The sequence below is a fragment of the Scyliorhinus canicula genome, chromosome 21 (assembly GCF_902713615.1).
Source record: "Scyliorhinus canicula chromosome 21, sScyCan1.1, whole genome shotgun sequence".
NCBI lineage: Eukaryota > Metazoa > Chordata > Chondrichthyes > Carcharhiniformes > Scyliorhinidae > Scyliorhinus > Scyliorhinus canicula.
This window is the reverse complement of record NC_052166.1, coordinates 23,766,084-23,791,950: the sequence shown is the minus strand read 5'-3', so window position 1 is coordinate 23,791,950 and position 25,867 is coordinate 23,766,084. Positions and strand designations below refer to the sequence as shown.

The window sequence follows — 25,867 nt, the reverse complement described above, 5'->3', positions numbered from 1 at the left end:
CATCTGCAGCCCTCAAGATGGTTCTGACATGTAACTATGTATGTCATCAGTCCGCCAAGATGTTAGCATTACTATCAAGGCCAGACACAAACTCAATTTGGCAAAACCATTAACACACGGGACAAGCAGCGATGGAAGATGTAGGAAAGGGTTTGTATTAGACTGGCTATGAGCAGAAACACGGCAAATTAAACACGATAAAGTTTAAATGTCCTCCAAAACGAATTTAAATTGACTTGGAACAGTGCTGTGCGCATGTTGTTCAATATTTGGACTATGTGGTGGAGAAAAACAAACAGAACGACACAAATATGTGCAAAATGTAGAGGGCAGCGACGGAATTAATGAGGAACTTAAAAGAAAGGCAAAAAAGAAAAATGAAACAAACTCATTGTGTGTTGTTTATAAGGAATGCAGATAAGGGCAGAACCTCAAAGTTGAATACCAAATGGCATAGATTAATTAACTGGGAGAATTGCTTCAAATTAAAACAAGGTGGGACCAGAAAACATATATGTAAATATGTGGAAAGCAAGTTGAAAAAATATACGTGAGGTTGAAACATTCTTTTTTAAATAAATTTAGAGTACCCAATATTTTTTTTTAATTAAGGGGCAATTTAGCATGATCAATCCACCTATCCTGCACATAGGGGCTGGTTTATCTCACAAGGCTAAATCGCTGGCTTTTAAAGCAGACCAAGCAGGCCAGCAGCACGGTTCGATTCCTGTACCAGCCTCCCAGGACAGGCGCCGGAATGTGGCGACTAGGGGCTTTTCACAGTAACTTCATTGAAGCCTACTCGTGACAATAAGCGATTTTCATTCATTTCATTTCTTTGGGTTGTGGGGGTGAAACCCATGCAGACACGGGGAGAATGTACAAACTCCACACGGACAGAATATACAAACTCCACACCCACAGTGCCGGGATTCGTACCCGGTTCCTCAGCGTCGTAGGCAGCAATGCTAACCACTGCGCCACCGTGCTGCCCTTGGTTGAAACATTCTTAGGAGTACAAACTTGCAGCAACATAAACTCCTTGATATCTAATAGGAGGGACAAGGCACTAGAGCTCTGATGGGCAGGAACAGCCTATGTTGTTCTCGCGTTTTCGAAATTCAGATCTGAGTGTAAAACAATTATTGACAGAGGGCGCGAAAATTAATTCTTTAGACTAGACATAGACCAAAGGAAAGTCGCAATTCGTTCAAAGCTGCTTTATGTATTCCGACACATAATTGTTACAGCAGAGGCTCACATTTTAAGTTAAAACAAAGGAGGAAATTAAAAGAAATTATTTAACACTAAAAAAAACATTCAAAAAAAATTTGACGCAAGACTTCAATATTTTCAGCTCAGACCTTACCTTAATGAACAGCTCAATCTTGGGGTCCTCGGCCATCCTCACCTCTCAGTATTCCCTAACTAGTTCACTGCAGTTCACCAGCTGATCGTGACAGTAAATCCTGAGCTTTGCTGGCTGGCTTCTTAAACACTTACCTAAGGCCACACCCAACAAGTTTAAAGAAAGACTGGGAGCCTTTTGACAGAAGTTAACCACACTCCAGGAAGCAAGTTCCCTCTCCACCTATTGGATCAGGAGAATTTTCTCTCTCTGTCTTGGCATTAACGTGCAGACTCAAAGGTGATCTCCTGCGCTCTATGATCAAATGCACTAATTTTGCTCTGGGTTGCCTAGTGTACAGTGTATGCAGCCTGCCACCCAGAAACTGGGAGTGTGGGAGGGATTATCTGTTAGTTTCTCTCCTCCCAGGTAGTGTTGATTTCATACCGTACACACTGAATGACTTGTCAGAGCTAAATTCTAGGACTGTGGAAATGGTAAGATTTTGGATTCTTGAAGAGGGTGTAATCTGATCAAATATTTAATGCATACCACACTGAAATATGCATACTTACAATGATGTTTAATGCAAACCAGGTTGACCGTATATTACAGAGGAAATTTTACCTCCAACAATTGTGTCATATTTACATGCAGTATATGTTGTTGCTGCCAAAGACATTTCGTCAAAGCTTCTACTCTTGCACTCAACAGACAAGAATGGCAACTTTAAAAACAAAATTCCAATTAAAGGAGCAATTTATTGTGGCCAATCTGCACATCTTTGGCAGACAGGGGAGAATGTGCAAACTTCACACAGACAGTGACCCAGGGCTGGGATCCAATCCAGGTCCTCAGAGCCGCGAGGCAGCAGTGCTAACAGCTGCTCCACCGTGCTGCCCTAGGTAAGAGTTCCAATGTTGGGGGAACTTTACACTGTGTGGGAAGAGAGTGCTGATTGCTTTCAACAGTACTCAAGTTCGATATTACCAAATGACTATTATATATCATGCATTTTTAATGTTTTTACATAGACTTACAAGTTTGAGGTAAAATCAATCTGGCCAATTATGTTTTCTTTATTCATTAATGGGGTGTGGGAGTCACTGGAAGTTCAGCATTTATTGCTCACCCCTATGTCCGCAACACAAAGATAGTGTCTTCGATATATCAATATAACTTTTTTTTTAAAATAATTTTTATTGAGAAATTTTGATTTTATACAACAATAACGCACCTTAGTAAAATACCGAAAATAACAATAATATTAACAATCATATACATTCGCCCCATCCCCATGAACAACCCAGCATTTTAACAACAACGCAAATTAACACACTATAGAGTTACAGAATAAACACTACAATAATGCACCCCCCCCCCCCCTTCCCCGGGTTGCTGCTGCTATTGACCCAGTTACCTATCTCTGAGCCAGGAAGTCCAGAAAAGGCTGCCATCGTTTATAGAACCCTTGTATTGATCCTCTCAGGGCAAATTTGACCTTTTCCAATTTTATAAATCCCGCCATGTCACTGATCCAGGTCTCCACGCTTGGGGGCCTTGCATCCTTCCATTGTAACAGAATCCTTCGACGGGCTACTAGGGACGCAAAGGCCAGGACACCGGCCTCTTTCGCCTCCTGCACTCCCGGCTCCACCCCAACCCCAAAAAATCGCGAGTCCCCACCCTGGTTTGACCCTGGATCCAACCACCCTCGACACCGTCCCCGCCACCCCCTTCCAGAATTCTTCCAGTGCTGGGCATGCCCAGAACATATGGGCGTGGTTTGCAGGACTCCCCGAACATCTGGTGCACCTGTCCTCACCCCCGAAGAACCTACTCATCCTAGTCCCGGACATAAGGGCCCGGTGCAGCACCTTAAATTGGATGAGACTAAGCCTCGCACATGAGGAGGAGGAGTTGACTCTCTCCAAGGCCTCCGCCCAAGTCCCGTCCTCTATCTGCTCCCCGAGTTCCTCCTCCCATTTAGCCTTCAGCTCCTCCACTGACGACTCCTCCACCTCCTGCATTACCTTATAGATGTCAGACACCTTCCCCTCTCCTACCCACACCCCCGAAAGCACTCTGTCCATCGTCCCCTGCGAGGGCAGCAAAGGGAATCCCTCTACCTGTCGCCTAGCAAACGCCTTTACCTGCAGGTATCTGAACATGTTCCCCTGGGGAAGGCCAAATTTATCTTCCAGTTCCCCCAGGCCCGCAAACCTCCCGCCAATAAACAGGTCCCTCAATTTGCTGATGCCCGCCCTTTTCCATCCCCTGAATCCCCCATCCGTGTTCCCCGGGATGAACCGATGGTTGCCACCCAGTGGAGCCTCCATCGAGCCCCCTGTTTCCCCCCGATGCCGTCTCCACTGTCCCTAGATTCTTAGGGTCGCCGCCACCACCGGGCTCGTGGTAACCCTCTTGGGGGAGAGCGGCAACGGTGCCGTTACCATGGCACCCAGGCTTGTACCTCTACATGACGCCATCTCCATTCTTTTCCACGCCGCCCCTCCCCCCTCCATCACCCATTTACGCACCATTGACACATTGGCTGCCCAATAGTACCCCAGAAGGTTGGGCAGCGCCAGCCCGCCTCTATCCCTTCCTCGCTCCAGGAATACCCTCCTCACTCTCGGAGTCCCATGTGCCCACACAAAGCTCAGAATACTGCCGGTCACTCTCCTAAAGAAGGCCCTGGGGATAAATATGGGCAGGCACTGAAAATGGAACAAGAACCTCGGAAGCACTGTCATTTTGACGGACTGCACCCTCCCCGCCAACGACAATGGCAGCATGTCCCACCTCCTGAACTCCTCCTCCATCTGATCTACCAGTCTGGTAAAGTTATGCTTGTGGAGAGTCCCCCAGTCCCTGGCCACTTGCACCCACAGGTACCTAAAGCTCTCCCCTGCCCACCTAAGTGGGAGCCTACCAATTCCTTCCTCCTGGTCTCCAGGGTGCACCACAAACACCTCGCTCTTGCCTAAGTTTAATTTATAACCTGAGAAGGTCCCAAACTCGGCTAGTAACTCCATCACTCCCGGCATCCCTCCCACCGGGTCCGCCACATACAGTAACAGGTCGTCGGCATACAACGACACCCTATGTTCCTCTCCACCTCGCACCAAGCCTCTCCACCTCTCTGAATCTCTCAATGCCATCGCCAGCGGCTCGATTGCCAGTGCAAACAACAAGGGGGACAAGGGACAAACCTGCCTGGTCCCTCGGTAAAGCCGGAAGTACTCCGACCTCCTCCTATTTGTGGCCACGCACGCCATCGGGGCCTCATATAGCAGCCTTACCCATCTAATGAACCCTTCACCAAATTCAAACCTCCCCAACACCTCCCATAGGTACCCCCACTCCACTCTATCGAAGGCCTTCTCCGCATCCAGCGCCACCACTATCTCTGCCTCCCCCTCAATCGCCGGCATTATAATGACATTCAGCAATCTCCACACATTCGTGTTCAGCTGCCTTCCCTTCACAAAACCTGTCTGGTCCTCATGTACAACCCCTGGCACACAGTCCTCTATCCTGGTGGCCAGGATTTTTGCCAGCACCTTAGCATCCACGTTGAGGAGAGATATGGGCCTGTATGAACCACACTGCTGGGGGTCCTTGTCCTTCTTTAAAATTAACGAGATCAGCGCCCGTGACATCGTCGGGGGCAAAGTCCCCCCTTCCCACGCTTCGTTGAGTGTCCGCACCAGCAAGGGGCCCACTAGGTCCACGAACTTTTTATAAAATTCCACCGGGAACCCATCCGGCCCCGGTGCCTTCCCTGACTGCATCTGCCCGATCCCCTTAACTAGCTCCTCCAGCTCAATCGGCGCACCCAGCCCCTCCACCTTCTCCTCCTGCACCTTCGGGAAAGAAAGCCTGTCAAGGAACCTCTCCATTCCCCTCCTCTCCCCCGTTGGCTCCGACTGGTACAGTTCCCCGTAAAAGTCCTTGAAGACCTCATTCACCTCTACCCCCTTCCGCACCACATTCCCACTCTTGTCTCTCACTCCAGCAATCTCCTTAGCCGCATCCCGCTTACGGAGCTGATGAGCCAGCATCCTACTCGCCTTTTCACCATGTTCGTACACTGCCCCTTGTGCCTTCCTCCACTGTGCCTCAGCCTTTCTAGTGGTCAGCAAATCAAATTTAGCCTGCAGGCTGCGCCTCTCCCCCAACAGTCCCTCCTCTGGTGCCTCTGCATACCTCCTGTCCACCTCCAGCATCTTTCCCACCAGTCTATCCCTCTCACTCCTCTCGCTCCTCTCCCTGTGTGCCCGGATGGATATCAGCTCCCCACGAATGACTGCCTTCAGGGCTTCCCAGACCATCCCCACCTGAACCTCCCCCGTATTATTCACCTCAAGGTACCCCTCAATACTTGCCCGGACCCTCCTACACACCTCCTCCTCCGCCAACAACCCCACATCCAACCGCCACAACGGACGTTGGTCTCGCACCTCCCCCATTTCCAACTCTATCCAATGCGGAGCGTGGTCAGAGATTGCAATGGCCGAATACTCGGCCTCCTCCACTCTCGGAATCAGTCCCCTACTCACCACGAAGAAATCTATCCGAGAGTAGACCCTATGTACGTGGGAGAAGAAAGAGTACTCACGTGCCCTCGGCCTCACAAACCTCCATGGATCCACTCCACCCATCTGATCCATAAACCCTCTCAGTCCCTTGGCCGCCGCCGGCCTCCTACCCGTCCTAGAGCTGGACCGATCCAGTGAAGGATCCAACACCGTATTAAAGTCCCCCCCTATGATCAGACCTCCCGCCTCCAGATCCGGGATCCGTCCCAACATACGCCTCATAAAGCCCGCATCGTCCCAATTTGGGGCATACACACTAGCCAGTACCACCTTCTCTCCTTGTAGCCTGCCCCTAACCATCACATACCTACCTCCCTTATCCGCCACCACCTCCGATGCCTCAAACAACACATTTTTCCCCACCAGAATCGCCACTCCCCGGTTCCTCACATCCAACCCCGAGTGGAATACCTGCCCCACCCATCCCTTCCTCAGGCGGACCTGGTCCGCCACCCTCAGGTGGGTCTCCTGAAGCATTGCCACATCCGCCTTTAGCCCCTTCAGGTGAGCCAGTACCCTTGACCGCTTCACCGGCCCATTCAACCCTCTCACATTCCAGGTGACCAACCGGATCAGAGGGCGTCCCGCCCCCCCCCCCCCCCGTCGGCTAGCCATAGCCCGTCGACTGCCCGCCACAGGGCAGCGTCCCCTGCTCGACCCCGTCCCCATAGCGACAACCCCTCACCTCTGTCCCCCCAGCCCCCACCAGCTCCTTCTTGACCCTACCAGCAGCAACCCGGTATTCCCCTTTCCCCCCCTCCCTTCCCCCCCAGGCTAGGAACCCTCCCAGCCGCGAACCGTCCTCCATTGTACTTCCGTGGGTCAGCTAACTTCTGCTGACCCCGGAAACTCCCGCCAATAGCCCGACCCCTCCCGAAGTGGGATCATCCCCCAATCTATCCCTCCTCCTGGCACCGCTCCAGCGTGGGGAAGAACCAGTTAAGGCCCCACCTCCCCCGTCACCATCTCCGCCCCCCCAGCCCCGCAGCGCGGGAAACCAGAGGAAAGCCCGCGTTTTTGCCCTGCCCCACCACACCCTTCTGACGCAGCTCCCAAATATCAGCCCCCCTCCATACCCCCACTCCGACATAGAATACAACATACCCCCCCGACCCTCCCCGCAAGATACACAGCCCAAACAATGCCCCAAGCACAAAAACAAAAACATAGCAGAACAACCCCCCCGTAAATAACCATATCAAAATTGCAAAAGTACTAAAACAAGAAGAAAAAAACAGAAGAAAAAGAGAACACAGCAACAGCCGAATCCAGCACTAATATCTTACAGCCGACCTCGCAACCCCCAACCCCTAGTTCAAGTCCAGTTTCTCCGTCCGCACGAAGGCCCACGCCTCCTCCGGGGAATCGAAATAATGGTTCCGGTCCGAATAAGTTACCCACAGGCGCGTGGGCGGCAACATTCCGAACTTTATCTTTTTTCTATAAAGCACCTCTTTCGTCCGATTAAATCCGGACCGCCGCTTAGCCACCTCCGCACTCCAGTCCTGGTAGATCCGCACTACCCCATTCTCCCAATTACTGCTCTTCACCTTCTTGGCCCAGCGCAGCACGCAGTCCCGATCACTGAACCGGTGGAACCTCAGCAGCACCGCACGCGGGGGTTCATTCTCCTTAGGCCTCCTGGCCAGTACTCTGTGTGCTCCCTCCAGCTCCAGGGGCAGATGGAGAGACCTGGCCCCCACTAGCGAACCCAGCATTACAGCCACATAGGCTGTCAGGTCCGATCCCTCCAGCCCCTCCGCAAGGCCCAAGATCCGCAGGTTTTTCCGCCTCATGCGGTGATCCAGCTCCTCGAAGCATTCCTGCCACTTCTTGTGGAGTGCTTCGTGCCCCTCCACCTTACTCACGAGGACCACGGCCTCCTCCTCTCGTTCAATGGCCTGCGTCTGCAACTTCTTGATGGCAGCACCCTGGGTGGACTGAATCTCTGACAGCCTTCTGTTTGTTTCCTGCAGAGAGCTCAGTACTTCATCCTTGAATTCTTTAAAGCAGCGCAGGAGATCAGTTTGTTGTTTCTGGGTCCAGAGTCTCCACTCCCCTGGAGCTTTGTCGGTGGCCATCTTGGATCCCTTCCCCCGTTTTTTCTGAGGAGCTGCTGCTGTTTTTCCACCTTTCCACTCCGAGTTCGAGTCATGGACTGCAGGGAAAGTCGTTCAGCACACCTTCCCCCACCGGGAGACGTCGAAACATTTCCGTTTTGGGCTCTCAAAAGAGCCGAAAAATCTCTTTAAAACGGGAGCTCCCGTGTGGCTTATTGCTGCATAACTGCCACCGGAAGTCGATATATCAATATAACTTGATGAACCATTGCAGAGTGCAGTTAAGAGTCGGGCACATTGCTATGGGTCTGGAGTCACATATAGGCCAGACCAAGTAAGGACAACAAATTTCCTTCTCTGAAGGGCAGTCACGCACTGGATGGGCTTTCACAACATCCGGTCATGGTCATCATTACTGACACCAGCTTGTAATTGAAGATTCATTTATTATCAAATATCGCAGCATATAAGTCATTCCAATTTTCCCACCCCAAAAGTTATACGTTGCATATACCCGGCCTATAGGTCGACTCCCACCTCCTCCTTTTCAGCCATGACGTGTTGTACTCACATTAGTAGTGAACCTCAATTTTTCACTTCACGGATGCATTTTTTAACTACCAGGCGCAATATCTTTACTTATATCTGTACACAAGAGATCAAGAAGGTGGTGCGGTCTATGTTGCGGGGTTGCGCTAGAGATGCATCAAATGTTGATGGCATTTCAAAATGGTGACCAGCCACATCAAGCAGTTCACTTGTATGCTTGACGTATAATTTGGCCCCCGTTTTTGGAGGCATTGTTTGAGGCTTCAGAGGCCGACTTATATGTCATCATCTTTATGAGTCATGGAATTTAAATTCCCTAGCTGCTGTCTGTGGGGTTGAACCTGAGGGCTGTACAAGTGCGTGCAGCGGGACAGAAAAGTGTCTGAGACGACCCTTACTACGAGTGTTCTGATATTCCCTTTCTTGCGCACAGGGTGATTTGCCACAATGTGAGAGTAAGTAAAGAATATGATTGAAAATCAGTTCAGGGTGGCACCAGGGTTCGATTGCAGTCATGGGTCAAGATGACCAAGGCAGGGTGGCGCGGTGGTTAGCACTGCTGCCTCACGGCGCCGAGGACCCAGTTTCGATCCCGGTCCCGGGTCACTGTCCGTGTGGAGTTTGCACATTCTTCCTGTGTCTGCACGAGTCTCACCCCTGCCATAATATACACATCAGTATGTAATGATGCAGACACACACTGACTGACACACTGCAAGACCAATGAACACACACAACACAGCAGCCAATCACCAGTCAGAGCTCGCTCACTATAAAGACAGAGGGCACTAGTTTTCCCGCTCATTCGGGATGCAGCCTCTGAGAAGGACAGAACTCACAGCTTGTAGCACAGATCTTTACCATGTACTGATAGTCTAGACTGGTCAGGATAGGCATAGGTCTTCAGTTTAATCTAACATAGTGTCGACCCACAGTGAAAGTATGTTCAACATTTCCTAGCCTAATAAAATAGTGTTGTACTATTTCAAGCCTTGGTAGCCTGTATGTGTTACTGCTAAGGTAAGCGCAGTCTCCACAGATCCAGAGCACCCAACACATCAACCTCCACAACCCAAAGATGTGCAGGGTAGGTGGATTGACCATGCATAATTGCCCCTTAATTGGAAAAGAAAATGTTTTTAATCAATTCAAATAGGAAAGAAAGTTTGAATCAAATGAAGATTAAAATAAGCAAGGCAGAAAATGGGGAAGAGGGAGACAGAACTCAGCAAAGTTCTCAGCATTTGTGTGTTTGTACTTTTGGGTTACAATTACAAGAAAGAAAATATTGGTGCTTCTGCATTTCTATTACCATTTATCTCTTCATTACACGCTCGGAACCAGGTTAAATTCTGACTATTTTGTTTTGCGCCGGCCCTTTCTCGCTGGTGGGATCTTTGAGGAAATGCCCCCCCCCCCCCCCCCCCCTCCGCGACGACTTCTCCAGCAGCAGGTGCTATATACGTCGACGGGACCGGAAATTCCCAGCGGGGGCCAATGGCGAACTGCCTCCGCTGTGGGAGAAACAACCGGCATTGGAAAATCCCAGCCACAGTTTCCAAACTTGAAAACATTTCAACTCCTTGCGTTATCAAAAACAGGTAAGGATTGTGCGATTGTACTGATGATGGAACTGTCAGCGTTCGCCATCATCACAACGGTGAGGCTGACAGCAGTGACTGGTTTCCACGCACACGCGGTTAAGCATGGATGTACAGGAGTCGCTGCCAGTGTGCCCTGGCTCCTTCACAGGGTTCACCAGCAAACCCTGAAAAGTTACCTCTTGTTAAAAGGGCCATGGGTAGAATTGTTGTTTGAGGGCCGCCTATTTATAATAATAATAATAATCTTTATTATTGTCACAAGTAGGCTTACATCAACACTGCAATGAAGTTATTGTGAAAAGCCCCTAGTCGCCACACTCCGGCACCTGTTCCGGTACACTGAGGGAGAATTCAGAATGTCCAAGCTGATTAAAGTTAAGGAAACTGTGTGAGGGGCCAAGTGGCATCCTGCTGGGCACTGTGAGGACTGGAAAACAAACCAGAGGAATCAAGAACCAATATTAAGCCCCATCACACACACCTGTTGGGCCCCCACCCTCCCCCCTAGAATGATCGAACTCATTGGCCATCCACATGCACCCCACCCTGCACCACATGCCAACACCCATTTCGCCCGCCATGGCCGGATGGCCTGCACACACAGGCCACCAGCTGCAGGCCACCAGTGCTGCCCGCGCCCGAGAGTCTCACACTGTACATTTTCTGTCCTCCCTCCAGGAGAAGGCAGCCCACTGCAGGGAGAGAAGAAGACTGAAGGGGGCCTGCGAGACCTATGGCCCCTCACAGGCAAGAGGGCAGTGGATCTGGTCAGCGGGCCCAGAGAGCAGGCAGTGGGCGAGGCGGAGCTCAGCATCGGGGAAGCAGGTGAGCCCCCGATGGATTGCGCTGACCCTATGGCACATGTCACACCACCACCCCCCAATACCACCATCACCCCACACCCCCACCTTCAACCTAACCGTGGACTTTGTCTTTGTCTTGCACGAACATCCGGCGACAAGGCAGTGCCATCTGGCAACCCCCCGCTCCCGGTTGCACCTCAAGACGCATCTGGTGATGAGGCGGGACCTACTGGCAACGCGACCCCTCAGCCACAACCCCGCAATACCCCAGAGACGTCACCGACTTCACGGCACTGCTGTCATCGGCACCCTCCACCACCCCAGATACACTCACCTCGGTTGGGCAAGTTAGTAAAGAGGCTCCTGGGGCACTATCTGCTGCACACCACACACATGCTCCGGTACATCAGGTGGAGATCGGAACTCCGAGGGGGGACGATGGTTAGAGGGCAGCCTGACCCCAGGGACTAGCTGCCATCCAGACGGGTCACGGGATTCGGGAAAGGGCAGTCCCATCAATGTTGGAGATGCAGTCTCAGAGCCAGGGACTACACAACGGGTGTCGGGAACATCCAGTGCCTGTAGGTGCAGTGGGAGTTCAGCTGCCTGCAGGGGAAGGAATACGTGCCACCTAGGCCAACACGGCAGGGTTGACATCCGCGGTGGAGGCCTTGGGTGTGATGGTATCAGCCATGGGTCAAGATGTACAAGGCAGGGCGGCACAGTGGCTCAGTGGTTAGCATTGTTATCTTACGGCGCCGAGGTACTGCGTTTAATCCAGGCCCCAGGTCACTATCCGTGTGGTGTTTGCACATTCTCCCCGTGTCTGCGTGGGTCTCACCCCCACAACCCTAAAGATGTGCAGGTGGATTGGCCACGCTAAATTGCCCCTTAATTGGAAGAAAAAGAATTGGACACTTTAAAACATTTTTTTTAAAAGATGTTCTCGGCCTGGAGCACTCTGTGCGGGTGGTGGCCGAGGCCTAGGACGGGTCAGCTCTGTCACAGACAGCCTTGTAACAGGGCCGCCTGGACATAGCTGCAACACTCCAGAGTTTGGCCGAGTCACAATTGGCCATGGCTGCAGGCAACAACGGTATTGGCCTGGCATCGGCTGACCTGAACCACGCCTGGGCACAATGCCTGTAAAGAGCACAATAAACATCTGATCACCAATATTCTATCTGCCTCTGTGCTCTGTCAGAAGGGTGTGAGGGATGGGCTGGGAGCAGAGGGTGTGCCGGGTTGGGGGGGGGGGGTGCTGAGTCCGCTGGTGTGGGGCACGGGCGTTAGAGGTGGGCACGAACCGAAGCCCCCAGGGAGGCAACCGCATACCACCCTATTACCTGGCCCAGCCCCCCCTTCCACAACCCCCATCCCCACCCTCCCCAGATCCCATCTCTGCCTCCCCAGGGTTTCGATTGGACTATGAGATGGACTGGTTGCACGCATGCAGGGATCATCTGTGTGAACGGTGGAGAGTGCTACCAAGGGCACGAGTGAGACTATGTCCAACAATGTGGAGCATCAGGGCTCATCGCGGAGCGGGTCGTCATCATCGTCCATCCCATGGACCAGGCGCACTGATACTGCCAACCCAGGACCCACACCCAGCAGTGAGGCAGGCAGGAATCATGGAGGGGGCTGTGGTGAATTACAGTAGCTTAATTCACACTGTATTACACATGTTGTACTATGTCTCTGTAAGCTCGGCACACGAGCAGTTGCGCTGCTCTGCCACTAGGGGGAGATGCACTGGGAGTGTACGGGAGTTTGTACTGGGCTCCACCCTTGGCTCCACCCACAACCGACGGTTATACCCCAACCGACGGTGCTCATCCAGCCACCAGAAGGGGCTGCAACCCTGGTGCTCCGCCGATCACAGCGGACAACTCGGCCACCGGACAGACTCAATGTGTAAGCCACCCCTGCCCGACCTGATTTTTTACAGGGGGTGAATGTGGTGAATCACAGTAGCGTAATTCACACTGTATTACGCATGTTGCACTATGTCTCTGTAAGCTCGGCACACGAGCAGTTGCGCTGCTCTGCCACTAGGGGGAGATGCACTGGGAGTGTACGGGAGTTTGTACTGGGTTCCACCCACGACTCCTCCCCCTAACCAGAAGTATAAATCTTGATGCTGAGAGCCTGCCTGCCAGTTCATCTGGAGTTCATCGTGTCACAGGGAGGCTCTGTTGAAAGACGATTAAAACCACTGTTCACTTCTAACCACGTATCGCGTGAATTGATGGTCTCATCAGGGGCTGCAGGTGCCAGTGGGAGGTGGGTGCCTCCAGCACATCACTCCTTTTCTGCGCAATATTTTCAAGGATGCAGCAGGCCATCAGCATGATTTTGGAGACCCTCATAGCACTATACTGGAGGGCCCTGGAATTGCTTCTTCAGGATCCCGATGTAGCGTAGTGGTTAGCACAATTCCTTCACAGCTCCAGGGTCCCAGCTTTGATTCCCGGCTTGGGTCACTGTCTCTGCGGAGTCTGCACGTTCTCCCCGTGTGCGCGTGGGTTTCCTCCGGGTGCTCCGGTTTCCTCCCACAGTTCAAAGATGTGTGGGTTAGGTGGATTGGCCATGCTAAATTACCCTTAGTGTTCAAAATTGCCTTAGTATTGGGTGGGGTTACTGGGTTATGGGGATAGGGTGTGGTGTGGACTTAGGTAGGGTGCTCTTTCCAAGAGTCGGTGCAGACTCGATGGGCCGAATGGCCTCCTTCTGCATTGTAAATTCTATGTAACGCTCGATTACACTCCTGGTCACAGCATGGGAGTCATTGTAGCAGTTCTCCACATTGGTCTGTGGCCCCCGATTAGGTGTCATCAGCCACAATGGCAATGGATAACCCCAGTCGCCCAGGAGCCATACCCTCACCCGGCAGTGCGCCTCGAATGTGTCGGGAACCGTTGAGTGCACCAGGATGAAAGCACACTGCACCAGACACACTGCACCACTGGCCCCGTCGGAGGGGGGAGGTCCTCTGACCCCAGCACCCATCCCTGCCGCCAGGGGTACCCGTGGCTGGCACTATCCATGCCAATGCTCCACTCTGTGGCCTTCGTCATGTGCCCTCCCGTGGGATCCACTGTGGGCACCCTCTTCCGGTGGGCCACATGGTGCCCCGCCAGCATTGTGGTGCCTGATTATGGGGTGGGGTGGGGGTCTGTTGGCTCTTAGGGTGGGGTGGCCTTCAAAGGGGAGCACTCATACGCTGGTGGCGCTCTGCGCTACTACGGACCATGGTGGGTGGTCAGTGGGGTATGGTGCGAGATGACTGCCTTGCAGTCCGTGGAAATGACGGTCCTTGCCTGGACACCCCAGTCCTGGGAGTCACCCAGACTGCTCCCCGCTACTCTCCCCGGCCCTGGCGGTGCCCCCCCCCCCCCCGGCCAGCGTCACTATGGGCAGCCCACAGTTGCGTCTTTGGGAACATGTTTTACCTCCTCTCTCTTCCTCATCAGCCACGGCACGTACAGTCCCATTATAAATACCACAAGTGAACCTCACCACCGGTTATTCCTCCTGGTGGAGAATCGCAGGAAGCCTGGAGAATGCTGGGCCGGGCCCGTTAATGATATGCCAATGGTATTTACTGTACAATTGACTTGGAACGCATTCACACCGCTGTTGAGGCATCGGAGCCTGACATTCCATATGGCGCTGGCCTCGAGTTTTGGCTGGCGCTCGAGACTCGACCCAATCGAGCTGCATGATTCCGGTGACACTGGACGGAGAATCCTGTCACAGGTACTTGACAAAAGAACTGGAGGTGAGATGGGAAGAAATCACGTTTACACAGTGTGTTATGATGATCTAGAGAGTGATGGAAACAGATTGTACAGTAACTTCCAAAAGGGAATTGACCTGTTCTGGAAGCATGAAAGTTACAGAGCTATATGGGAATAGCAGGGAGTTGAGAGTGATTGAGAGAGCTCTTTCAAAGAGCTGGCAGCAGGCTAGATGGGCTGAATGGTCTCCCTTTTTCTACTGATTGTAGCAGGAAGGGAAGACTTCCGAAACAGGATCAAGAGAGGTTGCTGAATGAGGGAAGTCTATCTTGCTTTTACCCATCCAAAAATATAACAGCCAGTTCTCTCCCTGCTCAAGGGACCTGTGCCCCATGCATTAATCCTCCTGAGACAGGCAGAACCCTCTCAGTCAGTGTGAAGCCATGCCAAAGCCAGAAGAAACAAATGAGGGAGGAGAGCAGACAATTCCACTTCAGGCATTCTTCTAAGCTGCAAGCAATGTAGAGGAACCAGTTTGTCCCAATCAGGAATTCATCAGCAGCGCGAGGATTGACACATCCTAATTTTGCAACAGTATACATTGGGTATATTTAAATAAAGAAGGTTTGCTTCCAAAGAGCAATTTTTTTTCTGAGCCCCCACTGGATCATGATACACAATAATCATCTGCATTGATATTCTTATAAGTGTGCATTAAGCAGTCTGTAAATTAAGAGGGAGCCAGTTATGAGGCATCGAAAGGTGGGACGAGATGTCGGAGGGGAGGAGAAGCAAGTGGAACGTAAACACCAGCTTGCACTTGATGTGCAGAGCATTCTATGTCGTGTAAGTTCTAATTTAAAAATAGTTGCCTGTAATTTGCATAATAGTCATCTTTTAACATGCAATTACTCTGGTATGAGAGAACCAACAAATAAACTTAAAACAAATGGGCTTGTTTGTCTGTTTTACATTGCAGCACACATCTTTTTCCCTTTTGGGAAGTGTTGGAAGGATTAGCCGGATGATGTTAAACCAAGTCAGGAGGGCTCCTTCGGCGGTCAACAAGTGCTGGAGTGGGATTTGATCCCAATGGCACAGATGTTGGGGTCTGACCCACTCAGCCACTACAGCTCCTATATAAATACGCCTATTCATATTGTCACAATGATGTGTGTGCATGTGGAAATGAATCTGTCATTTCATTGGCTGGTGAGATATATATTGAACTTCTTCAAAAGACTTTCGCCCAAATAAAGACATTTGAGAATAAGGTGATTGCGCCCTGTCCCAGTGGAATGATTTTCAGAGTCCCAAAGAGCTCAGTTTTACTCCTGGAAGTACAGAGACAAAGGCGGCACGGTGGCACAGTGGTTAGTGCTGTTGCCTCACAGCTCCAGGGTCCCAGGTTCAATTCCGGCCTCGGGTGACTGTGTGGAATTTTATACGCACTGAATATTTCATAACGAGTTATAGAAAATGCTTCATCATTTATATACTTATCGGACTGTCATCAACTTCAAATGGTAAAACAAAAGAAATATTTACACTTTGGATGCAGAGGGAGTGCATTGGTCTCACAGTCAATGTTGTGAGGAATCAACACGCATTTCACTTCACTTGTCCTTAACTTTACGTGCGTATACCAGTCGAGAAAAATCGACACAGATGGAAATCAGCAGAAAGTGGGCAATGATCAACAAAATGTCTCATGGGCCACACTCAGAATCCAGATGAGCCGCATGCCCATCACTACATGAAAATAATGACCATTTCCCAATACTGAGGATGATAACGAAGCTCTTCTTTGTCCTCAGTCCCATTCCACACTCCCCCACCAAAGTTGTCATCACTTTTCATGATACATGACCAGCTGTTGAGAGCTAAGGGTGCCCATCGAAATATTGAGTTCCAAAAACCCGGTCAGAAATGGCAGAAATATGTTGACCCATATTTCAAAGATTAGGAATCCCATGGTGAGTAACTCACCTCCTGACCCCGCAAAGCCATCTACAAGGCACAAGTCAGGAGTGTCATAGAATACTCTTCACTTGCCTGAATGAGTGCAGCTCCAACAACACTCAAGAAGCTTGACACCATCTAGGACAAAGCAGCCCGCTTGATTGCTCCTCCTTCCACAAACATTCAAACTCTCCATCACCGGCAAACAGTGGCAGCAGTGTGTACCATCTACAAGATGAACTGCAGTAACTCACCAAGGTTCCTTATACAACACCTTCTGAACCCACAACCGTAACCATCTAGAAGGACAAGATACCTGGGAAACCTGCCACCTGGAGGTTTCCCTCCAAGTCACTCACCACCCTGACTTGGAAATATATCGCTGCTCCTTTACTGTCGCTGGGGCAACATCCTGGAACTCCCTCCCTAACAGCACAGTGGGTGTACCTACAACTGAAGGACTGCAGCGGTTCAAGAAGGCAACTCACCAGCGCCTTCTGAGGGCAATTAGAGAGTGGCAATAAATGCTGGCCTAACCAGCGACGCCCACATCCTGTAAATGAATTAAAAAATATATATATTGCAAAAGCCCGGAGTTACGTTAAATCCATATAAAACTCTGTCTCAGCCTCAATGGGGGTATTGTATCCAATTGCTGGACACTGCACTTTATGAAGGATGTGAAGGCATAGGAGAGGGTGCAGAAAGGTTACAGGGATGAGGAACTTCATGGATGCTTTGCAGGAACAGTGTTGTTCTCCTTGGAGAAGGGAAGATTAAGAGGTTAGATGGAGAAGTTCAAAATCTTGAGGGGTCTGGATATAATAGTTGGAAACTATTTCCATCTGCAGAAATATAGAGAACAAGAAGGAACGGACTTAAAGTGATTGGCAAAAGAAGCACGGGTGACGTGAGGAAAAAGTTTTTAATGCAGTGAGTGGCTTGGATCTGGAATGCATTGTCTGCGAGTGTGGTGGAGGCAGGTGCTATTGAAATTCGCAAGAAAGATTTGGATAATTATCAGAAGAGTAAATATTTTGTAGGGTTGTAAGGAAAGGCAAGGGAGTGAGAGCCAGCATCGACACTCATGGGTCAAGGGCCTCCTCCTGTGTTGAAACCTATGATGCTACGGATCTGATATCCTGAATTTCACAATTGCCCATAGATTATTGCCAACTGTCACCTCATTTATTTACCCTGTTCCTCCTTCTGGTGTAACATTTAAAAAAAAAAAAAAAATTTAGAGTGCCCAATTAATTTTTTCCAATTAAGGGGCAATTTTAGCATGGACAATCTACCTACCCTGCACATCTTTAGGTTGTGGGGGCAAAATCCACAGGGAAAATGCTCAAACTCCACACGGACAGTGAGCCAGAGCCGGGATCGAACCTTTGACCTCGGCGCCATGAGGCAGCACTGCTAACCACTCTTCTGGTCTAACATATTGAGTTATTTTAGCTCCATCTTGTTTAACAGAGAACAGAAGGAAGCATCAGAGCTTTAGAAAAGTGAAGGAAAAATAGCAACATAGACCGGAATTCTCTTTCCGTTCCCTGCGGTGGGATTCTCTGGTCCTGTTGCAGCGCATCCCCCGCCCGTGGGTTTCCGGGCGGTGTGGTGTGGCTTCAATGGGAATTCCTATTGACAGCTGCGGGAACAGAGAATCCCGCCATCAGCGAACGGCGCCCTGGCCCTGTCGAGACACACATGGCTGGGGGGCCAGAGATTACGCCCTTGGTTTTTCACTGTTGCAGCTGGTCTCAGGGATGAGATTTTAAAAAGTTGCCCCATTGACTGCGACAGGTAGATATGAAAGGTTCCATAGCTCTATTTTTCCTGGTCAATATCTATCCCTCAAACAACATCTAAAATCAAACCACTTGTGTGCTATAAACGATTAACAAATGGGATATGCTAATGTATGACATAGATGATGATGTATCACTGATGTAGGTCAGTCATGTGTTAGACTCTGTCTTTATCGAGAGAGGTAGGATCATCATGTCTTTTACAGTGATATGTAACTGTTTAGGTTTAATACTAATAAGCAGATAGCAGAGTATGACTGCACTCTGTCTGCTACAGCCAGTAGATAGTAGATAGCTATGTCTACAGCCCACAGATAAAAGGCTCATCTCGGAACAATCTTGTCACACTGCTGTTTGTAGGTCCTTACTTTGTTCAAATTGGCTTCTGCATCCCTATACTCCGACCATGACTATATTTCAAAAGTACAGTAATGCTGCTAAGAACATAAGAAATAGCAGCTGGATTAGACTAGAGGGTCCATTGAGCCTCCTCTTACATTCAATATGATCATGGCCGATCTTGGGCTTTAGCTCCACTTTCCCAGCAAACCCCCATATCCCTTCATTCCCTGACAACCTCTCTATCCCGCTCTTAAATATAGTCAGCAATGGAAAATCCACATCTGGGGGAGAGAATTCACAAGCCTTTGAGTGAAATAATTTCTCCTCATCTCAGTTCTACATGATCAGCACCATCTCCTGAAACTGTGCCACCATGCTTTAGATTCTCCGACCAATGGAAACAATCTCTCAGCATCTTCCCTATCAAGTTGCTTCAGAATTCTATAGGTTTCAATGTGATTACCCCAGGGCACGGTAGCAAAGTGGTTAGCATTGTTGCTTCACAGCGCCAGGGTCCCAGGTTCGAGTCCTGGCTTGGGTCACTGTCTGTATGGAGTCTGCACATTCTTCCTGTGTCTGCGTGGGTTTATTCCGGATGCTCCGTTTTCCTCCCACCAAATCCCTAAAGACGTGCTGTTAGGTAATTTGGACATTCTGAATTCTCCCTCTGTGTACCCAAACAGGCGCCAGAATGTGGCGACTCGAGGCTTTTCACAGTAACTTCATTGCAGTGTTAATGTAAGCCTACTTGTGACAATAAAGATTATTATTACATAAATTTGTTTAAACTCCAGAGAATACAAGCGCAATTTACTCAGCCTCTCACCATAGGACAACCCGTCTCATGCCAGGGGCCAATTAAGTGAACCTTTGCTGTACCACCTCCAATGCAAGTAAATCCTTTCTTAAATGTGCAGTGCAAAACTGTACACAGTACTCCAGGTGCGGTGTCAGCAAAACCCTGTACAACTACAGCAAGACTTCTTTATTCATGTGCTCCAATCCTATTGCACTAACTGCCAACATGCCTTCCAGTTGCTTACACAGATGACACCTGGATTGCTCAGCAATGCACTGTCTTCATTTGGTCAATCGGGCCCAATACCTTCAAAATAGAAACATTCTAGTTTGGCTGCGCAGCTGAGTGGTCTTTCAGGGAGAGGTTTAATCGACACAAATAGAAAATGTCATGGTGTACCGGTGTGATTCCAGTGTCACCATTGAGAGCACCTTTGCCTCGGAGTTAGAAGGCTGGAAGTTCAAAATGCTTTCCAGATAGGAACATATAATCATTTAGATGAGATATTGCTTCAGTTAGCTGTGCCTTTGAGATGTCAACGTGGCAGACTGTGTGCTGCCTCCCAGGTGCCAGGGTTCATGATGTCTCTGATCATGTTTTTGGGATCCTTAAGGGGGAGAGGGAGCAGCCCCAAGTCGTGGTCCACATAGGTACCAACGACATAGGTAGGAAGAGAGATGGGGATTTGAGACAGAAATTCAGGGATCTAGGGTGGAAGCTGAGAGCTAGAACAAACAGAGTTGTTATCTCTGGGTTGTTACCCGTGCCACGTGCTAGCGAAGTGAGAAATAAGGAAAGAGAGGAGTTGAACACGTGGCTACAGGGATGGTGCAGGAGGGAGGGTTTTGGTTTCCTGGATAATTGGGGCTCATTCTGGGGTAGGTGGGACCTCTACAAACAGGATGGTCTTCACCTAAACCAGAGGGGTACCAACATCCTGGGGGGGAGATTTGCTAGTGCTCTTCGGGGGGGGGGGGGGTTTAAACTAATTCAGAAGGGGGATGGGAACCTAAATTGTAGTCCCAGTGTACAGGATGTTGAGAGTAGTGAGGTCAGGGATAGGGTTAAAAGCTCGAAAGAGGGCACCGGCAAGCAAGACGCTGGTTTGAAGTGTGTCTACTTCAACGCTAGGAGCATACGGAATAAGGTGGGTGAGCTTGCAGCATGGGTTGGTACCTGGGATCTCGATGTTGTGGCGATTTCGGAGACATGGGTAGAGCAGGGACAGGAATGGTTGTTGCAGGTTCCAGGATTTAGATGTTTCTGTAAGAACAGAGACGATGGTAAAAGAGGTGGGGGGGGGGGGGGGGGGGTGTGTGGCATTATTAAACAAGGGAAGTATTATGGCGGTAGAAAGGACGTTTGAGGACTCATCTACTGAGGTAGTATGGGCCGAGGTTAGGAACAGGAGAGGAGAGGTCACCCTGTTGGCAGTTGTCTATAGACCTCCGAATAGTTCCAGAGATGTAGAGGAAAGGATTGCAAAGATGATTCTCGACAGGAGCGAGAGTAACAGGGTAGTTGTTATGGGGGACTTTAACTTTCCAAATATTGACTGGAAATACTATAGTACGAGTACTATAGATGGATCAGTTTTTGTGCAGTGCGTGCAGGAGGGTTTTCTGACACAGTATGTAGACAGGCCAACAAGGGACGAGGCCACATTGAATTTGGTACTGGGTAATGAACCCGGCCAGGTGTTAGATTTAGATGTAGGTGGGCACTTTGGTGATAGTGATCACAATTTGGTTATGTTTACTTTAGCAATGGCAGGGATAGGTATATACCGCAAGGCAAGAATTATAGCTGGGGGAAAGGCAATTATGATGCTATTCGGCAAGATTTAGGATGTATAGGATGGGGAAGGAACCTGCAGGGGATGGGTACAATTGAAATGTGGAGCTTTTTCAAGGAACAGCTACTGCGTGTCCTTGATAAGTATGTACCTGTCAGGCAGGGAGGAAGTTGTCGAGCAAGGGAACCGTGGTTTACTAAGGAAGTTGAAGCACTTGTCAAGAGGAAGAAGAAGGCTTATGTTAGGATGAGACATGAAGGCTCAGTTAGGGCACTTGAGAGTTACAAGTTAGCCAGGAAGGACCCAAAGGGAGAGTTAAGAAGAGCGAGGAGTGGACACAAAAAGTCGTTGGCGGATAGGATCAAGGAAAACCCTAAGGTTTTCTATAGGTATATCAGGAACAAAAGAATGACTAGAATAAGATTAGGGCCAATCAAGGATAGTAGTGGAAAGTTGTGTGTGGAATCAGAGGAGATAGGGGAAGCGTTAAATGGATATTTTTGGTCAGTGTTTACACTGGAGAAAGACAATGTTGTCGAGGAGAATACTCAGGTTCAGTCGACCAGGCTAGATGGAATTGAGGTTCACAAGGAGGAGGTGTTAGCAATTTTGGAAAGTGTAAAAATAGATAAGTCCCCTGGGCCAATGGGATTTATCCTAGGATTCTCTGGGAAGCCAGGGAGGAGATTGCAGAGCCTTTGTCCTTGATCTTTATGTCGTCTTTGTCGACAGGAATAGTGCCGGAAGACTGTAGGATAGCAAATGTTGTCCCCTTGTTCAAGAAGGGGAGTAGAGACAACCCTAGTAATTATAGACCTATGAGCCTTACTTCGGTTGTGGGTAAAATGTTGGAAAAGGTTATAAGAGATAGGGTTTATAATCATCTTGAAAAGAACAAGTTTATTAGCGATAGTCAACACGGTTTTGTGAAGGGTAGGTCATGCCTCACAAACCTTATTGAGTTTTTTGAGAAGGTGACCAAACAGGTGGATAAGGGTAAAGCGGTTGATGTGGTGTAGATGGATTTCAGTAAGGCGTTTGATAAGGTTCCCCGCGATAGGCTATTGCAGAAAATAAGGAAGTATGGGATTGAAGGTGATTTAGCGGTTTGGATCAGTAATTGGCTAGCTGAAAGAAGACAGAGGGTGGTGGTTGATGGCAAATGTTCATCCTGGAGTTCAGTTACTAGTGGTGTACCGCAAGGATCTGTTTTGGGGGCACTGCTGTTTGTCATTTTTATAAATGACCTGGAAGAGGGTGTAGAAGGATGGGTTAGTAAATTTGTAGATGACACGAAGCTCGGTGGAGTTGTGGATAGTGCTGAAGGATGTTATAGGATACAGAGGGACATAGATAAGCTGCAGAGCTGGGCTGGGAGGTGGCAGATGGAGTTCAATGCGGAAAAGTGTGAGGTGGTTCACTTTGGAAGGAGTAACAGGAATGCAGAGTACTGGGCTAATGGCAAGATTCTTGGTAGTGTAGATGAACAGAGAGATCTCGGCATCCAGGTACATAAATCCCTGAAAGTTGCCACCCAGGTTAATCGGGCTGTTAAGAAGGCATATGGTGTGCTAGCCTTTATCAGTAGGGGGATTGAGTTTCGGAGCCACAAGGTCATGCTGCAGCTGTACATAACTCTGGTGCGGCCACTCCTGGAGTACTGCGTGCAGTTCTGGTCACCACATTATAAGAAGGATGTGGAAGCTTTGGAAAGGGTTCAGAGGAGATTTACTAGGATGTTGCCTGGTATGGAGGGAAGGTCTTACGAGGAAAGGCTCAGGGACTTGAGGTTGTTTTCATTAGAGAGGAGAAGGCTGAGAGGTGACTTAATAGAGACATATAAGATAGTCAGAGGGTTAGATAGGGTGGACAGTGAGAGTCTCTTTCCTCGGATGGTGATGACCAAATCGAGGGGACATAGCTTTAAATTGAGGGGTGGTAGATATAGGACAGATGTCAGAGGCAGTTTCTTTACTCAGAGAGTAGTAGGGGTGTGGAACGCCCTGCCTGCAACAGTAGTAGACTCGCCAACTTTAAGGGCATTTGAGTGGTCACTGGATAGACATATGGATGAAAATGGAATAGTGTAGGTCAGATAGGCTTTAGATGGTTTCACAGGTCGGCGCAACTTTGAGGGCCGAAGGGCCCGTACTGCGCTGTAATGTTCTAATATTCTAAAAAAAAAAGGCCGATCACCCTGCAGTGATATTGCACAGATCCTGGGAGGGTGGATCAAGGTAGGAGGTTGGGGGTGGGGGTGGGGAAAAGAGGTACCGGGGGAGGGGGGGGGGGGGGGGATGGGGTGAGATGGACAAAGCCCCATCTTATGAGAAGCGGGTGACAATTATGGCCTTCCTGGACCGCCGCCTGTCCTCCTTTCCCCAGCTGCTCCTGTGCGTCTGCCCAGGCTCATCGACCATCCCTTCCTGATCCGGCACTCCTCCTCCTTCTCAGACAAGGCCACCTGTCCCTCCTCCTCCTCCAACACATCGCCTGCTTTGTGCCAGGTTTTGGAGGGCACAGCAGATCACCACAAAGCAGGAGACCCTCTGTGGGGGTATACTGCAGGGCACCACCAGAGCGGTCCAGGCATCGGAACTGCATTCTGATCAGTCCAATGCACCGCTCACAGATCGCAACATGAGTCTCGTTATCACAGGTCTCCACCTCGGTTCCCGGCCTCCGTACTGGTGTCATCAGCCAGAGCTTCAGCGGGCACCCCTTATCCCCCAAGAACCAACCTTTCATCCTGGTGTGGTCCTCAAAGGCGTCGAGGGTCTCAGAGTGTCCCAGGATGTAGCTGTCATGCAAGCTCCCTGGGAAGTGTGCACACACCTGCTTGACCTGGAGATGGTGGCCGCACGCGAGGTGAACATTCAGGGAGTGGAACCCCTCCGGTGCGTGCAAGGCGACATGCGTGCCATCAATTACCCCTGGGCCTGGGGCTGCCCGGCGTTAACAGAGAATCCTGTTGTCCAGGCATCTTGATGGGCTTGGTCCACCTCAAAGTTTAGATAGTCAGCTGCCCAGGCGTACAGGACATCCCTGACATCATGGATTCACTTGTGGACTGTAGCTTGTGAAATGCCGCACAAGTCCCCACTCGAGCCCCAGAGTGTATTCAATGCATAAACGTTCAAGACTGCGGTGACCTTCACGCCACCAGGAGCGGGTATCCTCCATGTCCACAGTATGCCAAATCCACAAGGAAGTGGCACAAGTGCTTCACCATCTCTTTGTTGAGACAGAGGGCGTGCTCTACCGGCTGAGTTGTGCCCAAATGGGGGTGGGACATGGCCGGTAGATGCTGGAAGATCCCTCTCCCAGGATCTACCCGGCTTGCCATGGCTCACGAGATTTAATGGGATCTCATGAGTCTTCGCGATCTGAATACCACCATTGTGGGCACCTGATCAGCGGAGGTCCTGGGACCTAACCCCTTCACCTTGGAGACCACATGGGCGTGTTATTCAGTGCTGGTCCCCAGAAATGTAGACCAGATGGACCAGCACTTTGGGAGGTCTCAGGACCAGCACTTTTTGAAGGCACAGGAACCCCACCTAATCTTTACAACACCAAGGGACAATTCAGCTTGGCCAATCCTCCTAACCTGCACATCATTGGACTATAAGAGGAAACTGGAGCACCTGGAAGAAACACACGCGGGCACAGGGAGAAAGTACAAACTCCACACAGTCAGTCACCCAAGGTTGAAATTGAACCCGGGCTCCTGGCGCTATGAGACAGCAGTGCTAACCATGCTGCAGTATCACAACAGTAGGTGAGGATGATTTGATGTCACTGGCTCCAGTTTGGAGCTCAGTGTTCCAGTTCATGCCACCCTTGATCTGATTATGTTCTCAGCAAAATAAAAGTGCAGCCACCTCTCCACCAGTGCTGTTTCAAGGCATCAACTATAGACAGACGAGATGCAGGTTGATTTCTTCTGGATGTTGTTTTAATTCTGCAAGTGTTTGGTGCTTTTTATAGCTGCTTAACGTTGCCAAGTCTATAGAAAGTAGTGCAGCAGGAAATTTGATCAACTTCAAAGGCGCCTGAACATACAGCTGCTCCTTGACTTGGGTAAGTACGTATAGTCCCCACACAGGGAATAACCTCAGCCGGTACGAGGATTAAAACTAGCGCTGCCGGCCTTGCTCTGCATCACGAACAAGCTATCCAGTCAACTGAGCTAAACCAGCCCCCAGACACACTGCACAGAGGCTGGGAACCCAATGGACTATGTGGCACAGATGCTCGGAAATCTGATTGGGGGAGAAAATCTCCCAATCCCACAGAGGTGGGCAGGGCCCACAGGTCACTCCGGCAGGAGAACCATTGCGGGCAATTAACGGCAAGCTCCATCGATTCCAGGACAAAGAGCTGAATTGGACAAGGAACACGCAGTCATGCAAATGATGAAGAGCATACAACCCGAATATACCAGGAC

General features: G+C 50.0%; 1 protein-coding gene across 1 annotated transcript in view; it reads right to left on the bottom strand.

The window, feature by feature from the left end:
* The window catches only part of LOC119955748 (chloride intracellular channel protein 4-like), a 63,822-nt gene extending 62,127 nt beyond the window's left edge, over nucleotides 1-1,695 (bottom strand). Inside the window, exon 1 of the mRNA XM_038782275.1 lies at nucleotides 1,370-1,695. Coding sequence (XP_038638203.1) covers nucleotides 1,370-1,405 — 36 coding nt within the window. The 5' untranslated portion in view covers nucleotides 1,406-1,695. The remainder of the gene's footprint in view (nucleotides 1-1,369) is intronic.
* Nucleotides 1,696-25,867: the final 24,172 nt, after the last annotated feature.